A 24,569-nucleotide genomic window follows, 5' to 3' on the forward strand; every position below is an offset into this window, starting at 1 on the left:
CATCAGTGAGGAAAAGGCCCCAGCTGGGTGTTAGCCACAGACATTTTTAGCCGGTAAGCGCACATTCTTTATGGTGGTGGATTCAGGGTGCTTGTATCCAGGCTCAAACTTACCGACCAATCAGCAAGGTAGGGGCAGTGACTTTTGTTTGTTGTATTTATGTAATTATTGTTGTTGGAAGTTTGTGGCTAAAGGATGGAATAACTATCTGTATACATATTCCTGTCTGGAGCCAGAAAAGTTTTAAAAATATAAAAAGATCAGAAAGATTTTTATTGTTTTATTGAAAATCCAAGAAATCAGACTATGCAGGCAGAAAATGTAAAATTAGCGCCCTCTGTTGGTTACCGTGGCCCTTTTTAAAAGTAATGCCATAGTCCTCCAGCAGGGCGGCGCTATGGAGCAGGTAGAGATATCGACTACGAAGATGAATCCAAAGTTTCAGTGCTGAATGATAAAATGATCGGTTGGATCAGGCACGAGTTCTTTAGATATTATATGAATTGTGGATGAAATTCTTTTCTAATACATGAACTGAGCAAAGCACAACACAGGGCTATAAGTCAGCAAGGATACAGATTGGGGGGAGGGGGTTACAAAACAGGATACAACTATTTATTTTTTCCTTCATTCACTATGGCCATATTTCACAGATCCTGAATATGGACACGTGGGCCAGGCGGCTCCTCTACTGCGGAATTCCTCATTCTAGTGTGAGGCACTTGAGCTGGATGCCTTCCAAGGACAAGAATGAGATCCCATCTGTGGGAAAGCGGGCTGGAAACGAGAAATTCTCCCCGGAAGATAATTGTACGTTGATCTTGTCTTGGTCGTACTTGAAGCAAATCTGGAAGAAAAAAAGAGGAGGCACGGTGTCAGCTTGGCTTTGGCGTGACGTCAACGAGCGTTGGCCGTAGAGACAAAGAGACTCTGCCGCCAAACCAATCATTTCAACAAAAGTCTTTCCATGGGGTGATATGCGCTTGTAACGTATTTTATGTGTTCTTTATTTATATGTTACCAGAAATTGTCAATGGAAAAAAAAAACTGGAAGCAGGGGAGGGCTGGGCCAGGGGGCAGGGTGGCAATTTCCTCCCAGGCCACCCCAAATTATGTTCAAAATGGCCGGCAGCCGCTGCCCACTACCATTTTCTTTTTTTTCTGGTCTAGGAAGTTGGGCCGGGGGCACGGCCACGGCGACCGACCACTAGCTGTTGCATTCCGGGAGTTGTAGTCCGCGCTCAAGCTCCAAGTGGGTGGAAAACAGAGCGTCGGGACATGGCGTGCAAGGACCTGTTGAGCTGAGATCACTGAGGTGAGAGACCCTTACACCCCTAGCTGACCCTCCATCTTCATACACCCCATGTAACCTTCCCCAGTGATCAGGCTGCATTAATGGGCACTGGTAAGGCTGCATTGAAAAACCAGGTGGGCCATGGATGGTGAGCTGATTCGGCGGTTCAATGGGCCACTTGACTGGACTTGCCCCCCAGGCCTAAGGCTGCCAGCCCTCACCTCACTGGAAGGATGTGGTTCTGTGCTGCAATGTTTTAGTGACAGGGTCTCTTTGAGGACAGTGTATCTGTCACCTAGAACCATAACTGGAGCCCTAAGGAGATCAATTGGAGTTGGCCAGTTTGGGGTCCCTGTATGCCAGCCAATCTGACCCAGGGTTCCATGGAACCAAAAGTTCCTTCGGAGGTTTCTAGGGGGGTTCCTTGAGCTTTGGCCCGATTGACCTCCCATTTGATGATGCCTGCCTGTTTTTGGGTCCAACGCCCCTTGACAAAGCGAGCTTCCTGACACCAATGGTGTTTTTCACTGTCTGTATGGGTGGCATTTGGACCACCACTGTAAGTGGGGCATTCTTAACACTGGCCACCAATGTAATGCCCCAAACTATGCCAGCCAATCTGACCCAAGGTTCCATGGAACCAAGAGTTCCTTCAGAGTTTGCTAGGGGGTTCCTTGAGCTTTGGCTGATTGACCTCCCATTTGATGATGCCTGCCTGTTTTTGGGTCCAACGTCACTTGGCAAAGCCAGCTTCCTGACACCAATGGTGTTTTTCACTGTCTGTATGGGTGGCATTTGGACCACCACTGTAAGTGGGGCATTCTTAACACTGGCCACCAATGTGGCCACCCACTGAGCACAGAGCACTCACCAGCACTGAAATCCTTCCACTGTATTCCCTCCAGCACACACATTGGTATCTCCTCTGTATTCCTCCCAACATAACACACATTGGTCCCTCCCCTGAAACTCACCCAGCTCACCCATTGGTCCCTCTCATGAATTCTGCCGTCAGCACACAGATTGGTCACTCCCCTGTATCCTCTCCCAGCACACAGATTGGTCCCTCCCCTGTATCCTCCCCCAGCACACACGTTGGTCCCTCCCCTGTATCCTCCCCCAGGACACACATTGGTCCCTCCCCTGTATCCTCCCCCAGCACACATATTGGTCCCTCCCTGTATCCTCCCCCAGCACACACATTGGTCCCTCCCCTGTATCCTCCCCAGCTCACACTTTGGTACCTCCCCTTTTTTGTCCCTCCCCCAGGACACACATTGGTCACTCCCCTGTATCCTTCCCCAGCACACACATTGGTCCCTCCCCGGTATCCTCCCCAGCACACACTTTGGTACCTCCCCTTTATCCCACCCCCAGGACACACATTGGTCGCTCCCCTGTATCCTCCCCCAGGATACACATTGGTCCCTCCCCTGACCACTCTGGCCCATACAACATTTATCCTGCCCCCCCCCCCCCCAGGGTAGACGTACCGAGGTTTCTGACCCCGCCTGGAAGGGGAAGAAGCTCTCCCTCTGCTCCTCTCCCCAGGCGTTGTCCTCCTTCGAGTTGCAGACTATCTTGTTGGTGTCTCCATGAAGGTCAAATCGAGCGTTGAAGTGTAGAAGATAATTCTTATGATCCTTTCCCAAGTTTACGGCAAATCTAGAAAGAAAGAAACGGTAATTATTCTGCTCAGCTGAGATATCGTTCTCGTACGCGAGTCGTTCACCGGCGGGACTCCCGTTTGGTTTCAGGTGGACGTCTGCTGCATTTAATGATAGATCATTATATATCAATTATGGGCTAGATTCACATACCTTTAGGCGGGCGTAGCGTATCTCCTATACGCTACGCCGCCGTAACTTTGAGAGGCGAGTATGGTATTCTCAAAGATATCTTTACGCCTGAAAACCCCTTACGTAAACGGCGTATCTTTACTGCGACGGCCGGGGCGTACGTTCGTGAATAGGCGTATCTAGCTGATTTATTTATTCTAGGCGTAAATCAGCGTACACGCCCCTAGCGGCCAGCGTAAATATGCAGTTAAGATACGACGGCGTAGGAGACTGTATCTTAGCAACATTTAAGCGTATCTCAGTTTGAGAATACGCTTAAAGTTGCAACGGCGCGGATTCGGACTTACGACGGCGTATCTACTGATACGCCCGCCGTAAGTCTACCTGAATCTGGCCCTATATTTTTAAAGATTTAAAACGATAAGGGTTTGCTTGAAAAACATTTACACTACAGTGGAACCTCGGATTACGAGAATAATCCGTTCCAGGAGAATGCTCGTAATCCAAAGCACTCGCATATCAAAGCGAGTTCCCCCATAGAAGTCAATGGAAACGAAAATAATTTGTTCCGCATTGACTTCAATGGCATGCAATACCGCATGCGGCCAGAGGTTGGGGGGGGGTGCCAGAGAGCCTCTGCAACACACGGAAAGGCCCGAGGACAGCTCAGCTGACCTCAGAAAACCTTGGAAAGGCTCAGGAATGGAGTATTTCCGAGTCTTCTAGAGGCACATCTGCGCACACCTATGGTAGGCACCATGTCAGGGAGGAAATTCCCGGAGGTCTCTGCCGATCAGACTGATGGAGGGATGTAGGACGGGTAGAGGGAGAGTGTAGATCAGAATCACAGGATTGTCAGGTGTTCTTCGTCAGGTGTTCTTCGTCAGGTGTTCTTCGTCAGGTGTTCTTCGTCAGGTGTTCTTCGTCAGGTGCCATTTGTCAGGTGTCATTCGTCAGGTGTCATTTTTCAGGTGTTCTTCGTCAGGTGTTCTTCGTCAGGTGTTCTTCGTCAGGTGTCATTCGTCAGGTGTCATTCGTCAGGTGTTCTTCGTCAGGTGTTCTTCGTCAGGTGTCATTCGTCAGGTGTCATTCGTCAGGGGGATCAGTAGGCTGGACTATACTGTACACAGAGCACACCTCTCTACTGTTGTCAGTTATACTTTTGGCAAGTTATTGTACTATACAGAGAGAAGGCGTATATTGTATAATAAGTACCTACCCCTTACAGCCCTCCGGAATGACGGCCTTCACCTCCACACAGTGACCACTCTGGAGGTTGAGGTGATTTAAGACAACGCCCTGTATAGGAGAAAGGAGAGGATTATTACACCCTGTATAATAGAGGGGGGGGGGTTATTATTACACATTTTTATTAATTAAGGGGGGGGGGTTATTATTACACATTGTATAATAGAGGGGGGGGGGTATTATTAAACACTGTATAATGGGGGTTATTATTACACATTTTATAATTGAGGGGGGTTATTATTACACATTTTATAATTGAGGGGGGGGTGGATATCACACATTGTATAATAGAGGGGGGTTATTATTACACTCTTTATAATAGAGTGTGTGGGGGTTATTATTACACATTGGCCCAGATTCAAGAAGCAATTGCGCCTGCGTAACCATAGTTACGCAGCGCAATTGCTTACTTGCGCCCGTGTAACGACTTCTCCTGATTCAGGAACCTCGTGACGCCGACTGCAGCCTAAGATATGCGTGGCATAAGGCTCTTATGCCCGCATATCTTAGGCTGCATTCTTGCGATGGCCGCTAGGTGGCGTTCCCGTTGTGCTCAGCGTATAGTATGCAAATTGCATACTAACGCCGATTCACTACGGTACGCGCGCCCTGCATACGCAGTTTACGCCGTTTGCGTACGGCGTGTTTATCGTAAGGCTGCCCCTTCTAATAGCAGGGGCAGCCAATGCTAAAGTATACCCGTCGTTCCTTGCGACGTCATTTACCACAATGCACGTCGGGAAAGTTTCCCGATGGAGAATGCGCCCTACGCTCGGCGCGGGAACGCGCCTAATTTAAATGATTCCCGCCCCCTACGGGATCATTTTAATTGCGCGCTTACGCCGGGCATTTTGCCGGAGCGCCCACGCAATTTACGGAGCTACTGCTCCGTGAATTGCGGGTAGCGCAGAAAATTTGCGGGGGCGCAGGGCAAAAACGGTGCCCTGCGCCTACGTAAAAAAAGCGCAAGGCTACCTAAATCTGGGCCATTGTATATAATGAGGAGGGTTATTATCACACATTCTATAATGGGGGGGGGGGGGTGAATATTACACATTATATAATGGGGGGGGTGAATATTACACATTATATAATGGGGGGGGGGGAATATCACACATTATATAATAGGGGGGGTGAATATCACACATTATATAATTGGGGGGGGGTGAATATCACACATTATATAATGGGGGGGGGGTGAATATCACACATTATATAATGGAGGGGGGGGGGGGTGAATATCACACATTATATAATGGGGGGGGGTGAATATCACACATTATATAATGGAGGGGGGGTGAATATCACACATTATATAATGGGGGGGGTGAATATCACACATTATATAATGGGGGGGGTGAATATCACACATTATATAATGGAGGGGGGGGTGAATATCACACATTATATAATGGGGGGGGTGAATATCACACATTATATAATAGGGGGGTGAATATCACACATTATATAATGGGGGGGGTGAATATCACACATTATATAATGGGGGGGGGGGTGAATATCACACATTATATAATGGGGGGGGGGTGAATATCACACATTATATAGACACAGAAGAGCCGTCTCTCGGTTGCAGTCTCGGCACTTCGGCTATATTTGGGAATCTTGGCGGCGGCGGCGGTGATGACATCACATTTTGGCATGGTTGGGTCCTTTGTGTGGAGAGCGGAGGAGATCAGATATCTCCATCACCTCCAATGACCGATCAATGACCGATCAATGACTGGACAATATAGGAATCCTCTCTCCTATGATGTTCATGGCATGTATGCCCAGAACCTTTATATAAGTTTATAGTCCCATCCATACCAGACGGCCAGACGGGGCCAATTCCTGGGCGGCACAACCCGCACCGCGTGTGCGATTAGAAACGATCGCTTTGTACAGTACGAATGTAATTCTAGTCATGATGTTAGTTTGTGGTCACGAGTACATCAGAAATCTATTAAAGTGAACCGTCTGGAATATCTCCCCCCCACCCCCTTCCCCCCCTGGCTTCCATCCAGCGGGGAAAGAGTTATTGATGCGGCACAATGGATTACCCCGGAGGGGCTGGACGCGCCACGTCTCAGAATAGAACCGTTATATTTATAAAACCGTACCGACTGAGCAACACATGGTTAATATAATCACAGAGGGGGAGGGGGAGGCATGGAAATAATGAGTCACTGAGACTGAGGCCAAGTGCAGAGAAGAGGAGGGTCTGCGCCATACCCGTATATATACATCTATATACCAAATACTGCCGCACGATGTGCCCGCTCTGTGCCAGGACATCACAATTCATACATCATACCCAAAATAACCTGAATAACTGGAAGGTCAAGAACTAAAATAATTACCTACACCCAGCAACCTTACACCAATCTATGCCCACACCTAGCAACCCTACACCCACCACTGCCCACACCCAACAGCAACCCTACACCCACCACTGCCCACACCCAACAGCAACCCTTCACCCACCACTGTCCACACCCAACAGCAACCCTTCACCCACCACTGTCCACACCCAACAGCAACCCTACACCCTCCACTGTCCACACCAAACAGCAACCCTACACCCACCACTGTCCACATCCTTCACCCACCACTATCCACACCCAACAGCAACCCTTCACCCACCACTGCCCACACCCAACAGCAACCCTTCACCCACCACTGCCCACACCCAACAGCAACCCTACACCCACCACTGCCCACACCCAACAGCAACCCTACACCCTCCACTGTCCACACCAAACAGCAACCCTACACCCACCACTGCCCACACCCAGCAACCCTTCACTCACCACTGTCCACACCCAACAGCAACCCTTCACCCACCACTGTCCACACCCAACAGCAACCCTACACCCTCCACTGTCCACACCAAACAGCAACCCTGCACCCACCACTGTCCACACCCAACAGCAACCCTTCACCCACCACTGCCCACACCCAACAGCAACCCTACACCCACCACTGCCCACACCCAACAGCAACCCTACACCCACCACTGTCCACACCCAACAGCAATCCTTCACCCACCACTGTCCACACCCAACAGCAACCCTTCACCCTCCACTGTCCACACCCAACAGCAACCCTCCACCCTCCACTGTCCACACCAAACAGCAACCCTGCACCCACCACTGTCCACACCCAACAGCAACCCTTCACCCACCACTGCCCACACCCAACAGCAACCCTACACCCACCACTGCCCACACCCAACAGCAACCCTACACCCACCACTGTCCACACCCAACAGCAACCCTACACCCACCACTGCCCACACCCAACAGCAATCCTTCACCCACCACTGTCCACACCCAACAGCAACCCTTCACCCACCACTGCCCACACCCAGCAACCCTACACCCACCACTGTCCACACCCAACAGCAATCCTACACCCACCACTGACCACACCCAACAGCAACCCTACAGCCACCACTGTCCACACCCAGCAACCCTACACCCACCAATGTCCACACCCAACAGCAACCCTACACCCACCACTGTCCACACCCAGCAACCCTACACCCATCACTGCCAACACCCAACAGCAACCCTACACCCACCACTGTCCACACCCAGCAACCCTACACCCACCACTGCCCACACCCAACAGCAACCCTACACCCACCACTGTCCACACCCAACAGCAACCCTACACCCACCACTATCCACACCCAGCAACCCTACACCCACCACTGCCCACACCCAACAGCAACCCTACACCCGCCACACCCACCGCTGCCCACACTGAGCAACCCTACACCCAGCAACCCTATAACAACCACTGCCCACACCCAGCAGACCAACACCCACCACTGCTCACACCCAGGAACTCTACACCCATGGTTGCCCACATACAGCAACTCTATACCCACCATTGCCCACACTCACCACTGCCCACACCCACCACTGCCCAAACCCAGAAATCCTTCATCCTCCACTGCCAACACCCATCAACCCTTTACCCACCACTGCCCACACCCAGCCACCCTATACCTACCACTGTCCACACTCAGCATACCTCTACCTACCACTGTACACATCCAGCAACCCTACACCCACCACTGCCCACACCCAGACATTCTACACCCACCAATGCCTACACCCACCTGCATTAAAAAAACAATGCCCACACCCAGCAACCCTATACCCACCCTGCCCACACCCAGCAACCCTACATCCACCAGTGCCCACACCGAGCAACCCTTTACCCACCACTTTCCACACCCAACAACCTAACATCCACCACTGCCCACACCCATTAACCCTCTACTCACCACTCCCCACACCCAGCAACCCTATACCTACCACTGCCCACACCCATCAACCCTACACCCACCACTGCCCACACCCAGCAACACTATACCTACCACTGTACACACCCAGTAACCCTCTGCCCACCACTGCCCACACCTACCTGCATTATAAAAATCAATGCCCTACCCACCGCTGCCTAAAACCCACAATCTCCATTCACCCAGCTTTTGCAGCTTCCGCTGGTGCTCATACTCACGTCAGCTGCCATCGTGTTCTTCTAGCAGAGAAACTTGTGAACAGCTGCACTTCTACTTCTTCATATATAGGACGTCTGCTCAGCCAGGAGGAGGGATCACCCCTCCCAACGCTCCCTGGACTGAGAATTGTTCCAGAACCCTTCATTACAGAGAATGAATGGAAATGAGAATACAGTGTGACTGAGCACGGGCGGTCCATCGTCATTCCTCTATGAGGTCATCACTGACCACACACAGCAAGGGGACAAAGGGGACAACGCGTGGCATCAAATGAGACACATGATATAAAATGAGATGCGTGACATCACACGATACACATGACATCAACTGAGAAACATGGCATCAAGTAAGACGCATGGCATCAAATGAGACGCATGGCATCAAATGAGATGTGACATCAAATGAGACCCATGGCATCAAATGAGATGCATGGCATCACGAGACACATGACATCAAATGAGATGCATGACATCACATGAGATGCATGGCATTACATGAGACACATGACATCAAGTGAGTCGCATGGCATCACATGAGACGTATGGCATCAAATGAGACGCATGGCATCAAGTGAGACACATGACATCACATGAGATGCATGGCATTACATGAGACGCATGACATCAAGTGAGTCGCATGGCATCACATGAGATGCATGGCATAAAAGAGACACATAACATCAAGTGAGTCGCATGGCATAACATGAGACGTATGGCATCAAATGAGACGTATGGCATCAAGTGAAACACATGACATCACATGAGACTCATGGCATCACATGAGACGCATGGCATCACGTGAGACACATGACATCAAGTGAGTTGCATGGCATCACATGAGATGCATGGCATAAAAGAGACACATAACATCAAGTGAGTCGCATGGCATAACATGAGACGTATGGCATCAAATGAGACGCATGGCATCAAGTGAAACACATGGCATCACATGAGACTCATGGCATCACATGAGACACATGGCATCACATGAGATGCATGGCATCACGTGAGACACATGGCATCAAGTGAGGCGCATGGCATCACGTGAGACACATGGCATCACATGAGACGCATGGCATCAAGTGAAACACACGGCATCACATGAGACGCATGGCATCAGGTGAAACACACAGCATCACATGAGACGCATGGCATCACATGAGACACATGGCATCAAGTGAGACGCATGGCATCACGTGAGACACATGGCATCACATGAGACGCATGGCATCAGGTGAAACACACAGCATCACGTGAGACACATGGCATCACATGAGACGCATGGCATCAGGTGAAACACACTGCATCACATGAGATGCATGGCATCACGTGAGACACATGGCATCAAGTGAGACGCATTGGCATCACGTGAGACACATGGCATCACATGAGACGCATGGCATCAGGTGAAACACACTGCATCACATGAGATGCATTGAAATCAGGGCCGATCCTAGGGTCACAGACGCCTGGGTGCAGAAATATTTCTGGCGCCCCCACATGGGCATGGTCATCTTACTAACTTCTCCCCTTTACACATGTTTCTATGGCTACGACTCAAACACAGAGATGCTCTCCTAAGAATTCTTCATTAGTGTCCCCCATCAGAGTCCCCCCCAGCAGGTGTCCCCCATCAGAGCCCCCCACAGCAGGTGTCCCCGATCAGAGCCCCCCACAGCAGGTGTCCCCCATCAGAGCCCCCAGCAGTTGCCCCCCTTTAGAGCCCCCCTACAGCAGTTGCCCTCCATCAGAGCCCCCCCACAGCAGGTGTCCCCATCAGAGCCCCCCCCCACAGCAGGTGTCCCCATCAGAGCCTCCCACATCAGGTGTCCCTATAGATCAGTACTTGTCCAATAGATCCCTGTAGCTCGGGCGCGCTGGGAGCAGAAGCACATTACAGGGGGGCGGGGCATACGTGGCATCTTTGGTTACTAGGAGGGTGACACTCGGAGAGCATTTCTGGGAGTGAACGAGATGATTGGCAGCAGCTCCGGCCAACCCAGAAGCCTCTCATCACACCGCCTATAGGAGAAGAGCCGACACATGCAGAGGGGGTGGGGCAGACAGGAGACTGATCCATGCACATTAGTGGAGCCTAGTGCCGGAACGTGTTTCGGTAATAGGCTCCGCTGTGGTACCCAGCCTGGATTCCGGGGACAGCGGGAGGTATGCGCACTTGTCAGTTGCCAGCGGACAGAGCAAGCGGCATGGGGAACCGCAGAACCCGCTACATGCGCTCTGCCTCTGGACACAGACAAGGAGGAGGGAGGGGAGCACTTTGGAGCATCGGCGCCCCCACCTCTGTGGCGCCTGGGTGCGGAGCACCCCGTGCACCCTGCCTAGGATCGGCATGGCATCACATGAGACGCATGGCATCAAATGAGAGACATGACATCAAATCAGACTTGAGGCATCAAGTGAGACACATGGCATCACATGAGACGCATGGCATCACGTGGGGCACATGACATCAAATGAGGTTCATAACACATGAGACTTGTCATTACTGTCTGTTTATTATGCTGTGAGGGGGGGGGGGGGTAGTACCAGCCAGCAGTACCCACCTGCGGTACCCACTGGCAGTACCCACCAGCAGTCCCCTCTGCCAGTACCAGTCAGCAGTGCCCACTGGCAGTACCAGCCAGCAGTACCCACCAGCAGTACCTGTCCTGGAGGGCAGCCAGCAGCAGCCGCCAGCCATACCCACCTGGGGGACAGCAGCAGCCGCCAGCCATACCCACCTGGGGGACAGCAGCAGCCGCCAGCCATTCCCACCTGGGGGACAGCAGCAGCCGCCAGCCATACCCACCTGGGGGACAGCAGCAGCCGCCAGCCATACCCACCTGGGGGACAGCAGCAGCCGCCAGCCATTCCCACCTGGGGGACAGCAGCAGCTGCCAGCCATACCCACCGAGGGGACAGCAGCAGCCAGCTGCTAAAGTGAAGATTGAGGATAGTTGAGGTGCAGGTACCGCAGTGCATCAGCATGAAAGCAGCCTTAGGCCCCTTTCATATGATCGGTCCGATCGGATCCGCCTGTCTGTTTTTCATACGGACCCAGTCGGACCCTCCATTCACCTCTATAGAGCGGCAGATGTAAACGGACTTGTGTCGGTTTACACCCGTCTATGTCCAATCCGATCTGCTTAGAGAAACAGAAGGATCTCTATCCCCTTCTAGATAGGATATCTATCGGATGGTAGAACGGGCTGTGTCCATGTCTGCTTTGCATATGCAGAGTGGACACAGACCTGTCATCTGCCCGCCCCATCATTGTGGCCCGCGACCAGTTACCAAGTCGCTAAAGTGGCCCTCGCTCCTCGAAAGATTGGGCACCCATGCATTAGAGTGTAAGCTCCTCTGCTGCAGAGACTGATGTTATGTGGTCAGTGTTCTCTGTACAGCACTGCGGTATATGTCAGAGCTATATAAATGTATACTAGTGTGTGACTGGGGGGACATTAGAGTGTAAGCTCCTCTGGTACAGAGACTGATGTGACTGTCTCAGTGCTCTCTGTACAGCGCTGCGGTATATGTCAGAGGTATGTACATGTATAATAGTGTGTGACTGTGTTGGGGACAGTAAAGGGTGTACAGAAGGATTTCACGTTGCAGACTCCGCTGATATGAGTTGGCGGAAGTGAACAGTTTTTGTGGTTTGGCGGCTCTCTCTGTGTGTCATGTGGAGATATCCAGGGGGCACAAATCCGGGACATTCACTGAAATGTGACAGTCATGGGGACACAGAGAGGTGACACCGCGGGAGGAGGATCACATTATAGAGCAGGTTTTCCTGTACATAAGGCTCATAGTAGATGGTGGATCTCCCTGTACATGAGGAGTGATCTGTGCTGTGTGTGTTATATGCACACTGTACTTACTGTGCACCTGGGTGGCTTGGGACATCTTTGCACATGGCTGTGGATGTTGAATGATGTTTGTGCACCTGGCTGTGGGTGACATGAAATTTGTGCACATGGCTGTGAGCGGCATGGGATATCTGTGTATCTGGGTATGGGTAGAGTGTGATGTGTGTGTACCTGGGCATGGGTAGAGTGTGATGTGTGTGTATCTGGGTATGGGTAGAGTGTGATGTGTGTGTATATGGGTATGGGTAGAGTGTGATGTGTGTGTATATGGGTATGGGTAGAGTGTGATGTGTGTGTATATGGGTATGGGTAGAGTGTGATGTGTGTGTATATGGGTATGGGTAGAGTGTGATGTGTGTGTATCTGGGTATGGGTAGAGTGTGATGTGTGTGTATATGGGTATGGGTAGAGTGTGATGTGTGTGTATATGGGTATGGGTAGAGTGTGATGTGTGTGTGTATCTGGGTATAGGTAGAGTGTGATGTGTGTGTATATGGGTATGGGTAGAGTGTGATGTGTGTGTATATGGGTATGGGTAGAGTGTGATGTGTGTGTGTATCTGGGTATAGGTAGAGTGTGATGTATGTGTATCTGGGTATAGGTAGAGTGTGATGTGTGTGTACCTGGGCATGGGTGGCATGAAATTTCTGTACACATAGCTTTGAGTGATGTGTGACTTCTGTGCACCTGGCTATGGGCGCCATGAAATGTCTGCGCACCTGGCAATGGGCGCGTGGGACATCTGTGCACCTGGCTATGGGCTAGATGGAATGACAGTGTACCTGGGGTGGTCGTGGGACATCTATACTTCTGTCTATGGGTGACATGGAAAGTCTGTGCTCCTGGCAATGGGTGGCATGGAATGTATGTGCATCTGGCTATAATGGGTGCCATGTAACACCTGTGCACCTGGCTATGAGTAGTGTGTAACTTCTGTGTAACAGGCTATGGGTGGCATGAAATGTCTGTGCACCTGGCTATGGGAGCATGGAACATCAATGCACCTGGCTATGGTCAGTGTGTGACGGCTGGGCACCTGGCTATGGTCAGTGTGTGACAGCTGTGCACCCGGCTATGGTCAGTGTATGACGGCTGGGCACCTGGCTATGGTCAGTGTGTGACAGCTGTGCACCCGGCTATGGTCAGTGTATGACGGCTGGGCACCTGGCTATGGTCAGTGTGTGACGGCTGGGCACCTGGCTATGGTCAGTGTGTGACAGCTGTGCACCCGGCTATGGTCAGTGTGTGACGGCTGGGCACCTGGCTATGGTCAGTGTGTGACGGCTGGGCACCTGGCTATGGTCAGTGTGTGACAGCTGTGCACCCGGCTATGGTCAGTGTATGACGGCTGGGCACCTGGCTATGGTCAGTGTATGACGGCTGGGCACCTGGCTATGGTCAGTGTATGACGGCTGGGCACCTGACTATGGTCAGTGTGTGACAGCTGGGCACCTGGCTATGGTCAGTGTATGACGGCTGGGCACCTGACTATGGTCAGTGTGTGACGGCTGGGCACCTGGCTATGGTCAGTGTATGACGGCTGGGCACCTGGCTATGGTCAGTGTATGACGGCTGGGCACCTGGCTATGGTCAGTGTATGACGGCTGGGCACCTGACTATGGTCAGTGTGTGACGGCTGTGCACCTGGCTATGGTCAGTGTGTGACGGCTGGGCACCTGGCTATGGTCAGTGTATGACGGCTGGGCACCTGGCTATGGTCAGTGTGTGACGGCTGGGCACCCGGCTATGGTCAGTGTGTGACGGCTGGGCACCCGGCTATGGTCAGTGTGTGACGGCTGGGCACCCGGCTATGATCAGTGTGTGACGGCTGGGCACCTGGCTATGATCAGTGTATGATGGCTGGGCACCTGGCTATGGTCAGTGTGTGACGGCTGGGCACCCGGCTATGGTCAGTGTGTGACGGCTGGGCACCTGGCTATGGTCAGTGTATGACGGCTGGGCACCCGGCTATGATCAGTGTGTGACGGCTGGGCACCCGGCTATGATCAGTGTGTGACGGCTGGGCACCCGGCTATGATCAGTGTGTGACGGCTGGGCACCTGGCTATGGTCAGTGTATGACGGCTGGGCACCTGGCTATGGTCAGTGTGTGACGGCTGGGCACCTGGCTATGGTCAGTGTGTGACGGCTGGGCACCTGGCTATGGTCAATGTGTGACGGCTGGGCACCTGACTATGGGTGGCTGGTAGATCTCGGGGTGAATAATGGGTGAGAGGAAATAAAGTCTGACAATAGGTGGGCAGATGTTTCCTGAGAAGGGGGAGGGGATCTCACCTATCATTAATCCTTAGAACGGTTGGGACGACCCGCAGGGTCTTGGAGAATCCCGTTTTCTCCTCTTTAATATAGAAATGGTTCAACTGTTGTCAGCAGTTGTGGACATTTATTTATTTTTATTTATTATTTTTATTTATTTATTCTCAGTTTTTTATTGTTTTTTCATTTTTAGATTTTTTTATTATTTGTTAATTTTTTATTTGTTTACTTTTATCATGTATTTGTTTCTCAAGCTGTTGTTTATTATCCCCCAGTGCCCCATATCACAGCCCCCTTCAGGGGAGGGCTGGGCCGGGGGGAAGAGTGGCAATTGCCTCCCAGGCCGCCCTGACTTACGCCCAGCAGCCGCTGTCCACTACCATTTTCTTTTTTTTTCTGGTCTAGGAAGTTGGCAAGGACCTGCTGAGATCACTGTGGTGAGAGACCCTGACACCATAGCTGACCCCCCCATACACCCCATGTAACCTGCCCCAGTTATCAGGCTGCATTGATGGGCACTGGAGTTGACTGCACTGGTAAGGCAGCATTGAAAAACCAGATGGGCCATGGATTGTGAGCTGATTCGGCATTCAATAGGCCAATTGACTGAACCTGCCCCCCAGGCCTAAGGTTGCCAGCCCTCCCCTTGCCCCCTTCGTATCATTATTACTTCATCCCCTCCTTTGGCTCACATTCTCCCCATCACCTATTCCCGACGTCCGATCCCCCAACTCTCCGTTTCGATCGGGGGGAATTTGTGACATTTTGTAGATCTGAACATTCCTCACTTGTTAACAAACTTCTTCCTCTAATTGGCTTCAGCCTCCTCCACGAATCCCGGAGCAGAACCATGCCATGGCACTACATGTGGCCCCGAGCATTCCCAAGGATCACATGACCACCACAGGTCTTTCCGCCCAATAGAAGACGGCACTGTGGGCTACTGCCTTGTAGAAGCTGATAGCTGGATTCAGGTAGATGTGTGCATTTTTACGGCGGCGTAGCGTAGCGTATTTACGCTACGCCGCCGTAAGTCAGAGAGGCAAGTGCTGTATTCACAAAGCACTTGCCTCCTAAGTTACGGCGGCGTAGCGTAAATGGGGCCGGCGTAAGCGCGCCTAATTCAAATGAGGATGAGGGGGGCGTGTTTTATGTAAAAGGGAGGTGACCTGACGTGATTGACGTTTTTTACGAACGGCGCATGCGCCGTCCGTGGACATATCCCAGTGTGCATTGCTCCAAAGTACGCCGCAAGGACGTATTGGTTTCGACGTGAACGTAAATTACATCCAGCCCCATTCACGGACGACTTACGCAAACGACGTAAAATTTTCAAATTTTGACGCGGGAACGACGGCCATACTTAACATTGACTAGGCCAGCTATTTGTTCGACTAACTTCTAACTTTACACCGGAAAAAGCCATACGTCAAAGACGTAAAAAAAAATGCGCCGGGCACGTACGTTTCTGAATCGGCGTATCTAGTCATTTGCATATTCTACGCCGAACTCAACGGAAGCGCCACCTAGCAGCCAGCGTAAATATTGCACCCTAAGATACGACGGCGTAGGAGACTTACGCCGCTCGTATCTTAGCCTAATTTAAGCGTATCTGGTTTCCAGAATACGCTTTCATTTGCGACGGCGTAGATTCAGAGTTACGACGGCGTATCTACTGATACGCCGGCGTAACTTTCTGTGAATCTACCTATGAAAATATATGTGCAAGTGATGTTGCGCGCAGCATGGCTTGTGCAGCACCTCATTGGCTGAATACCTCTTTTTCACTTATTGGCTGACATTTGTAAGAGAAGGCTTCATCTCCAGCCAATATCATCCAATGCTGCAGCGGTACAGTATGTCCAACATTGGCGCGAGTGTGTGAACAGGGCAGCCATCAGAAATTTTGGGGCCCCTTATACAGCTTTAGGCCGGGGCCCCTCAGGTCTGACCCCCTTACATCAGAGTTTACTTTTATTAGGGTCCAGAAAGTCCCCCTTCCTTACATCAGGACCCCCAGAGTCATCCCCCTCTTACATCAAGGTCACAAGAGTCCCCTCTCCTTAAATCAGGATCCCCTGAGTCCCCCCCCCCCCCCCCTTACATCAAGGTCCCCAGAATTCACCCTTACATCAGAGATCCCACTTTCATTAGGCTGCCCAAAGTCTCCCCTTACTTTAGGATCTCAAACCCCCCTTACATCAGGGTCCACATAGCCCCCCCTTACAGCAGCCCCCCCTTACATCAGGGTCACCCAGAGCCCCCCTTCTTAAATCAGGGTCCCCCTCCTTAAATCAGGGACACCAAATATCCTTCTTACATCAGAGTCCCACTTTCATTAGGAACCCCAAAGTCACCCCCCTACATTAGGGTCCCCAGAGCCCCCCTTACACAATACATCAGGGTCTCCAGAGTCCCCCCTCTTTAAATCAGGGACCCTATATTTCCTCCTTACATCATAGTCCCCCTTTCATTAGAAACCCCAAAGTCACCATTAATTCCCCTTACATGAGGGTCCCTAAAGCGACCTTACATCAGGGTCACCCAGAGCCCCCCATTCTTAAATCAGGGTCCCCCTCCTTAAATCAGGGACCCCATATCAGAGTCCCCCCTTCTTAAATCAGGGTCACCCAGAGCCCCCCTTCTTAAATCAGGGTCCCCAGAGTCCCCCCTCCTTAAATCAGGGACCCCATATTTCCCCCTTACATCAGAGACCCCCTTTCATTAGAAACCCCAAAGTCACCATTAATTCCCCTTACATGAGGGTCCCTAAAGCGACCTTACATCAGGGTCACCCAGAGCCCCCCATTCTTAAATCAGGGTCCCCCTCCTTAAATCAGGGACCCCATATCAGAGTCCCCCCTTCTTAAATCAGGGTCACCCAGAGCCCCCCTTCTTAAATCAGGGTCCCCAGAGTCCCCCCTCCTTAAATCAGGGACCCCATATTTCCCCCTTACATCAGAGACCCCCTTTCATTAGAAACCCCAAAGTCACCTCCCTACATTAGGCTCCCCATGAGTCCCCCTTACATGAGGGTCCCTAAAGTGACCTTACATCAGGGTCACCCAGTGCCCCCCTTCTTAAATCAGGGTCCCCCCTCCTTAAATCAGGGACCCCATATTTCCTCCTTACATCAGAGTCCCCCTTTCATTAGGAACCCCAAAGTCACCTCCCTACATTAGGGTCCCCAGAGCCCCCCATTACACGAGGGTCCCTAAAGCAACCTTACATCAGGGTCACCCAGAGCCCCCCTTTTTAAATCAGGGTCCCCAGAGTCCCCCCTCAAATCAGGGACCCCATATTTCCCCTTACATCAGAGTCCCCCTTTTATTAGGAACCCCTAAGTCACCTCCCTACATAGTTTTAAATTCTGTAATTGCGCCTCCATTCGACCACAATGATTCCCTCTGCTGTCCGGGCCCCCTACAGGAGGGCTGGTTGTCCCACCCTATCAGCGGCCCTGGCTACAGGACAGGTGGAAGCTGGAAGGTTAAGCACTGGGATCGGATTGGTTTGGCGGAGGAACTTCCTCCTCCTCAGAATGCTGGGGCATGGGATAGGGGCAATCACGATTGGTTGCTAGGAAATGGGGCGGTCTTAGCAACCAAACCCTAGCACTAAGTCAGCTGCCGTATATTCAGGAACAGCTCTGATTGCTGCACAGCCTGCGCTGTTGCTGAGCAGTGCGGCTGTGGCAACAGATAACCCGACTGTGTAATTGGGCAGGACGCTCTGGGGGGGAGTTTGGACCCAGCAACAGCTGGCCATGCCTTCACCCTAGGCAGCAGTGCACCCTAGGCGGCTGCCTAGTTTGCCTAGTTGTTGCTGTTACTGGGCTGGATTCAAGAAGCAATTGCGCCTGTGTAACCATAGGTTACACAGCGCAATTGCTTACTTGCCCCGGGGTAACGAGTGCTCCTGATTCAGGAACATCGTAACACCGGCTGCAGCCTAAAATCTGCGCGGCATAAGGCTCTTATGCCCGCATATCTTAGGCTGCATTCTTGCGATGGCCGCTAGGGGGCGCTCCCATTGTGCTCAGCGTATAGTATGCAAATTGCATACTAACACTGATTTACAATGTTGCGCGAGCCCTGCGTACGCAGTTTACGTCGTTTCCGTACGGCGGTTTTTGCGTAAGGCTGCCCCTGCTATTAGCAGGGGCAGCCAATGTTACGTATACCCGTCGTTTCCGCGTCGCGAAATTAGAATTTTACATACTTTACGTAAGTGATTCGTGAATGGCGCTGGACGCCATTCACGTTCACTTTGAAGCAAATGACGTCCTTGCGACGTCATTTGCGGCAATGCACGTCGGGAAAGTTTCCCGACGGAGCATGCGCTCTACAATCGGCGCGGGAACAATTTAAATTGCGCAAGCTTGCGCCGGGCATTTTTGCCGGCGCGCCCGCGCAATTTACGGAGCTTATGCTTCGTGAATCGCGGGCAGCACAAAAAAATTGCGGGGGCGCAGGGCAAAATCGTTGCCCTGCGCCTCCGTAATAAATGCGCAAATGTAGCTGAATCCGGGCCAATGTTACTTTGTCTGGGGTGGATTCAAGAAGCAATTGCGCCTGTGTAACCATAGGTTACACAGCGCAATTGCTTACTTGCCCCGGCGTAACGAGTGCTCCTGATTCAGGAACCTCGTTACGCCGACTGCAGCCTAAGATCTGCGCGGCATAAGGCTCTTATGCCCGCATATTTTAGACTGCATTCTTGCGATGGCCGCTAGGTGCCGTTCCCGTTGTGCTCAGCGTATAGTATGCAAATTGCATACTAACACCGATTCACAACGTTGCGCGAGCCCTGCGTACGCAGTTTACGTCGTTTCCGTACGGCGGTTTTTACGTACTTTGCGTAAGTGATTCGTGAATGGCGCTGGACGCCATTCACGTTCACTTTGAAGCAAATGACGTCCTTGCGACGTCATTTGCCGCAATGCACGTCGGGAAAGTTTCCCGACGGAGCATGCGCTCTACGATCGGCGCGGGAACGCGCCTAATTTAAATGATTCCCGCCCCCTACGGGATCATTTAAATTGCGCGAGCTTGCGCCGGGCATTTTGCCGGCGCGTCCGCGCAATTTACGGAGCTTCCGCTCCGTGAATCGAGGGCAGCGCAAGAAAATTGCGGGGGCGCAGGGCAAAATCGTTGCCCTGCGCCTCCGTAATAAATGCGCAAATCTAGCTGAATCCGGGCCACTGTTCCTATTCCTTCCTACTTTGAGCTCTGCTTTTTTTTTTCTTCCATGTTTCTGGATGGCCGTAGCTGAGAAGAAGACAACAGACACTGAAGGGTTTAGAAAGAATAAAGTGTTTAATACATGGGCGCCAGTCCCACGTTATACAAAGAACAACGTTATAAATTCTTCGCGTAAAAGGAATGGAATGTCAGTGCATGAGTTCTGATTGAATATTCACCGTATTATTGTGTCCCTTGTCTGTAATATTCCTATACCGTATGTATTCATGGAGGGAGTGCCCCCTAGTATGCCCTCAGGCAGGGCACTTCCTATCTTCTCAAATAACGTGATTTGCTTAGTTCAGCTCCTCAGCCAGCAGATGGCACAATCTTTTCCTGGTTAGTTGTCTGTAGATTGGATGCGATTTCTTGGCAGTGGCCTGGGGGGTGTTTTTCTGGACGGGTCGCCATCCCCGGCCTCAGGCTTTACATTGGCGACTTTGGGTGCAGGCGGGTGAGGAGGAGGCTGGTTGGGCACTCTCAAGCTTCCACCGATATTCCTCCTCGGGACGGGACGGGGGTTCTGGAGTTCATCGGGTGGCTCGCCGGTCATGGCCCCACGAGGATGTATAGGCGGAGGCATGCTGGGCCGCAGAGGAGCCGGTCTCTTCACTACAAGAAAAATAAAAATATGTTGGAGTGGGTTACACTATTTGGGTCACATGAATGTATAAGACGATGGCAATCAGTTAGACACCAAACATGCCCTCATTACCAGGTCCAGAAGGCTGATGGGACACATTGGACCTCCTAGGAGAAACATACCTCTGGAATATACACTATGGGCCAGATTCTCGTAGAATGGCGTAACTTAGGGCGGGCGTAACGTATCTCATTTACGTTACGCCGCCGCAAGTTTTTCAGGCAAGTGCTTTATTCACAAAGAACTTGCCTGTATAGTTGCGGCGGCGTAGCGTAAATCACCCGGCGCAAGCCCACCTAATTCAAATTAGGCGGGTAGGGGGCGTGTAGCATTTAAATTAAGCGCGTTCCCGCGTCGAACGTACTGCGAATGCGCCGTCCGTAAAATATCCCAGGGTGCATTGCTCCAAATGACGTCGCATGGACGTCATTGGTTTCGACGTGAACGTAAATGGCGGTCAGCCCCATTCACGGACAACTTACGCAAACGACATACATTTTTAAATTTCGACGCGGGAACGACGGCCATACTTAACATTGATTGCGCCTCATATAGCAGGGGCAACTTTACGCCGGGACAAGCCTAACGTAAACGTCGTAACTTTACTGCGTCGGCCGCTCGGGAATTCCCGTATCTAGCTAACTTGCATACTCGACGGGGAAAACGACGGAGGCGACACCTAGCGGCCAAAAAAAAAATTGCAGTTAAGATCCGACGGCGTAAGAGCCTTACGCCTGTCTGATCTAATGGATATCTATGCGTAACTGATTCTAAGAATCAGTCACATAGATACGACGGCCCAGATTAGGACTTACGACGGCGTACATGGCGTTACGCCGTCGTAAGCCCTTTGAGAATCTGTGCCAAGATTATCAAAAGTATTGGGACGCCTGGCTTTACACACACATAAGAAGGTTAGGATATCGCATTTTCAAGTGAAGACTTTGACTACAAATGAACTTTAATGACATCCCAGTCTGAGTCCGGAGGGTTCAATATTGAGTTGGCCCCGCCCTTTACAGCTATAACAGCTTCAACTCTTCTGGGAAGGCCGTCCACAAGGTTTAGAAGTGTGTCTATGGAAATGTTTTTTTTTTGTAATACTTTATTGGTTTTTTGAACAAAGGCGTTGCTAGGCGGGTGCGGGGGGTGCGGGCCGCACCCGGGTGACACCTGTCAGAGGAGTGACACCCGTGGGTAGCAGCACCTCTAACCCTGCCCGCTGCCCTGATTAGTTGTACCCCAGCTTTGTGGACCGAAGCCGCCTCCTCCTCTCTGTTTACATCCACAGAGGAGGAGGAGCCTGCGCTTGAGGGACACACTGGGCCGGATTCAGATACCTGAGTGTATCTGTCTGGCCGGCGTAACGTATCGGAGATACGTTACACCGCTGTAACTTTGGGCGCTTAGTTCTGTATTCAGAAAGAACTTGCATCCAGATTTACGGCGGCGTAACGTATGTGTTGCGGCGTAAGGCCGCGTAATTCAAATGGGGATGTTGGGGGCGTGTAGTATTTAAATTTTTCTTGACCCCGCGTTTTTTACGTTTTTATTGAACGGCGCATGCGCCGTCAGTAAAATATCCCAGTGTGCATTGCTCTAAATGACGTCGCAAGGACGTCATTGGCCGTCGTATCTCTTTCTGAATCTGGCCCAGTGTGTGTATCTGTCAGCGCTGTTCTGAGGTATGTAAGAGGGGGCGTCTGTACTGAGGGGGGTCTGTAATGCTGAGGGGTCTGCACTAGGGGGGTGTCGGTACTGAGGGGGGGTCTGTATTGCTGGGGGGTCTGCACCAGGGGGGTGTCTGTACTGAGGGGGGTCTGTGCTGAGGGGGGTCTGCACTAGGGGGGTGTCTGTCTGTACTGAGGGGGGTGTCTGTACTGCTGGGGGGTCTGCACTGAGGTGGAGTCTGTACTGATAGGGGGGTCTGCACTTGGGTGAGGGTGTCTGCACTTGGGTGGGGGTGTCTGTACTGGTGAGGAGGTCTGCACTTGGGTGGGGGTGTCTGTAGTGATGGGGGGTCTGCACTGATGAAGGGGTCTATACTGAGGGGGGAGGTCTATACTAAGGAAGGGGGTCTATATTGATGGAGGGGGTCTGTACTGAGGGAGGGGGTCTGTACTTGGTGGGGGGGTCTGTACTGAGGGGGAGGTCTGTACTTGGTGAGAGGGGTCTGTACTGAGGGGGGGGTCTGTACTGAGGGAGGGGGGCTGTACTTGGTGGGAGGGGGTCTGTACTGCGGGAGGGAGGTCTGTAGTTAGTGGAGGGGGGGTCTGTACTGCGGGAGGGGGTCTGTACTGAGGGGGGGGTCTGCACTTGGGTGGGGGTGTCTGTATTGATGGGGGGTCTGCACTGATGGAGGGGTCTATACTGAGGGGGGAGGTCTATACTGAGGAAGGGGGTCTATATTGATGGAGGGGGTCTGTACTGAGGGAGGGGGTCTGTACTGAGGGGGAGGTCTGTACTTGGTGAGAGGGGTCTGTACTGAGGGGGGGGGGTCTGTACTGAGGGAGGGGGGCTGTACTTGGTGGGAGGGGGTCTGTACTGCGGGAGGGGGTCTGTACTGAGGGGGAGGCTACAGTTGGTGGAGGGGGGGGGGGGTGACACCATTTTTTTTTTCCGCACCAGGTGACACCAACCCTAGTGACGTCACTATTTCTGAAAAACTTGTACAATACAGAGCCTTTGGGCATTCCCCAGCTCAATTAGCACAAAACAATCAAAAAGAAGAAAAACACTATAATAAACCCGCAGGTTGAAACCTGCGTAAAAAAAGAGTTCATCCAGTCGTTACTGTTCGCTCTTACAAATTCTGTGGTAAAGCAAAGCAATGAATCTTTTCCATGACAAGGACAAGGTGCATTAGGTGTACTGGAAATACATGCATAACGTCTTAGGCTAGCCAAACTTTAATAAAAGATAATTATCTAAATGTCTGATTTATAGAGGTATGCAAGTCGCCTCCCTGTCTATGGGAATGTTTGATCATTCATCCAGAAGCGCATTTGTAAAGTCAGGCACTGATGTTGGACGGGAAGGCCTGGCTCGCAGTCTCCGCTCTAATTTATCTCAAATGTGTTCTATCAGGTTGAGGTCAGGACTGTGTGCAGGCCAGTCAGGTTCCTCCACCCCAAACTCGCTTATCCATGTCCATGGGCATCCGCTCCATAGGGCAAGGGGGGGCAATTGACCCCCCCTGGAAAATGGAGAAGGTGTTGAAGAGTTTTGCGGCAGCGGGCTGTCTGAGCTGTCCCGGGCCGGATGTCACACAGGCACAGCGAGCAGAGTGAAGCCGCCTCCCCGCCAGTGTTTATGTGTACACAGGGGGAGGGAACCTGCTGTGCCTGTGCAGCGTTGATGGCTGATCTGAGGTACTGAATGGGATGGGGGTCGTCTGTGCTTAAGGAGGGGTTTGTGCTGAATGGGGGGTCCATCTGTGCTAAAGGGGGGTCTGTGCTGAAGGGGGGGTCCATCTGTGCTGAAGGGGGGTCTGTGCGGAATGGGGGGGTCTGTGCTGAAGGGGGGGGTCCATCTGTGCTGAAGGGGGGTCTGTGCGGAATGGGGGGATCTGTGCTGAAGGGGGGGTCCATCTGTGCTGAATGGAGGGGTTTGTGCAGAATGGGGGGTCTGTGCTGAAGGGGATCCATCTGTGCTGAATGGAGGG

General features: G+C 51.9%; 2 protein-coding genes across 2 annotated transcripts in view; both read right to left on the reverse strand.

Moving 5' to 3' along the window:
* Positions 1-258: 258 nt before the first annotated feature.
* LOC120945009 (galectin-1-like) lies at positions 259-8,981 on the reverse strand. The gene is made up of 4 exons (XM_040358833.1): positions 8,875-8,981; positions 4,313-4,392; positions 2,788-2,959; positions 259-847 (listed from the first exon to the last, which is right to left on the reverse strand). Exons 1-4 carry the CDS (start codon positions 8,884-8,886, stop codon positions 704-706), a joined length of 408 nt encoding a protein of 135 aa, XP_040214767.1. The 5' UTR covers positions 8,887-8,981; the 3' UTR covers positions 259-703.
* An 11,337-nt stretch (positions 8,982-20,318) lies between these two features.
* SH3BP1 (SH3 domain binding protein 1) overlaps positions 20,319-24,569 on the reverse strand; it is a 67,083-nt gene continuing 62,832 nt past the window's right edge. Inside the window, exon 19 of the mRNA XM_040358834.1 lies at positions 20,319-20,874. Coding sequence (XP_040214768.1) covers positions 20,603-20,874 — 272 coding nt within the window. The 3' untranslated portion in view covers positions 20,319-20,602. The remainder of the gene's footprint in view (positions 20,875-24,569) is intronic.

This window comes from Rana temporaria, chromosome 7 (assembly GCF_905171775.1).
Source record: "Rana temporaria chromosome 7, aRanTem1.1, whole genome shotgun sequence".
NCBI lineage: Eukaryota > Metazoa > Chordata > Amphibia > Anura > Ranidae > Rana > Rana temporaria.

Coding starts and splice junctions, on each gene's coding strand:
- LOC120945009 (XM_040358833.1), bottom strand. Junction 2,960..4,312: donor ATTCCGGAGGGCTGTAAGGG/GTAGGTACTTAT, acceptor CTTTCTTTCTAG/ATTTGCCGTAAACTTGGGAA. Junction 848..2,787: donor AGGCGGGGTCAGAAACCTCG/GTACGTCTACCC, acceptor TTTTTCTTCCAG/ATTTGCTTCAAGTACGACCA.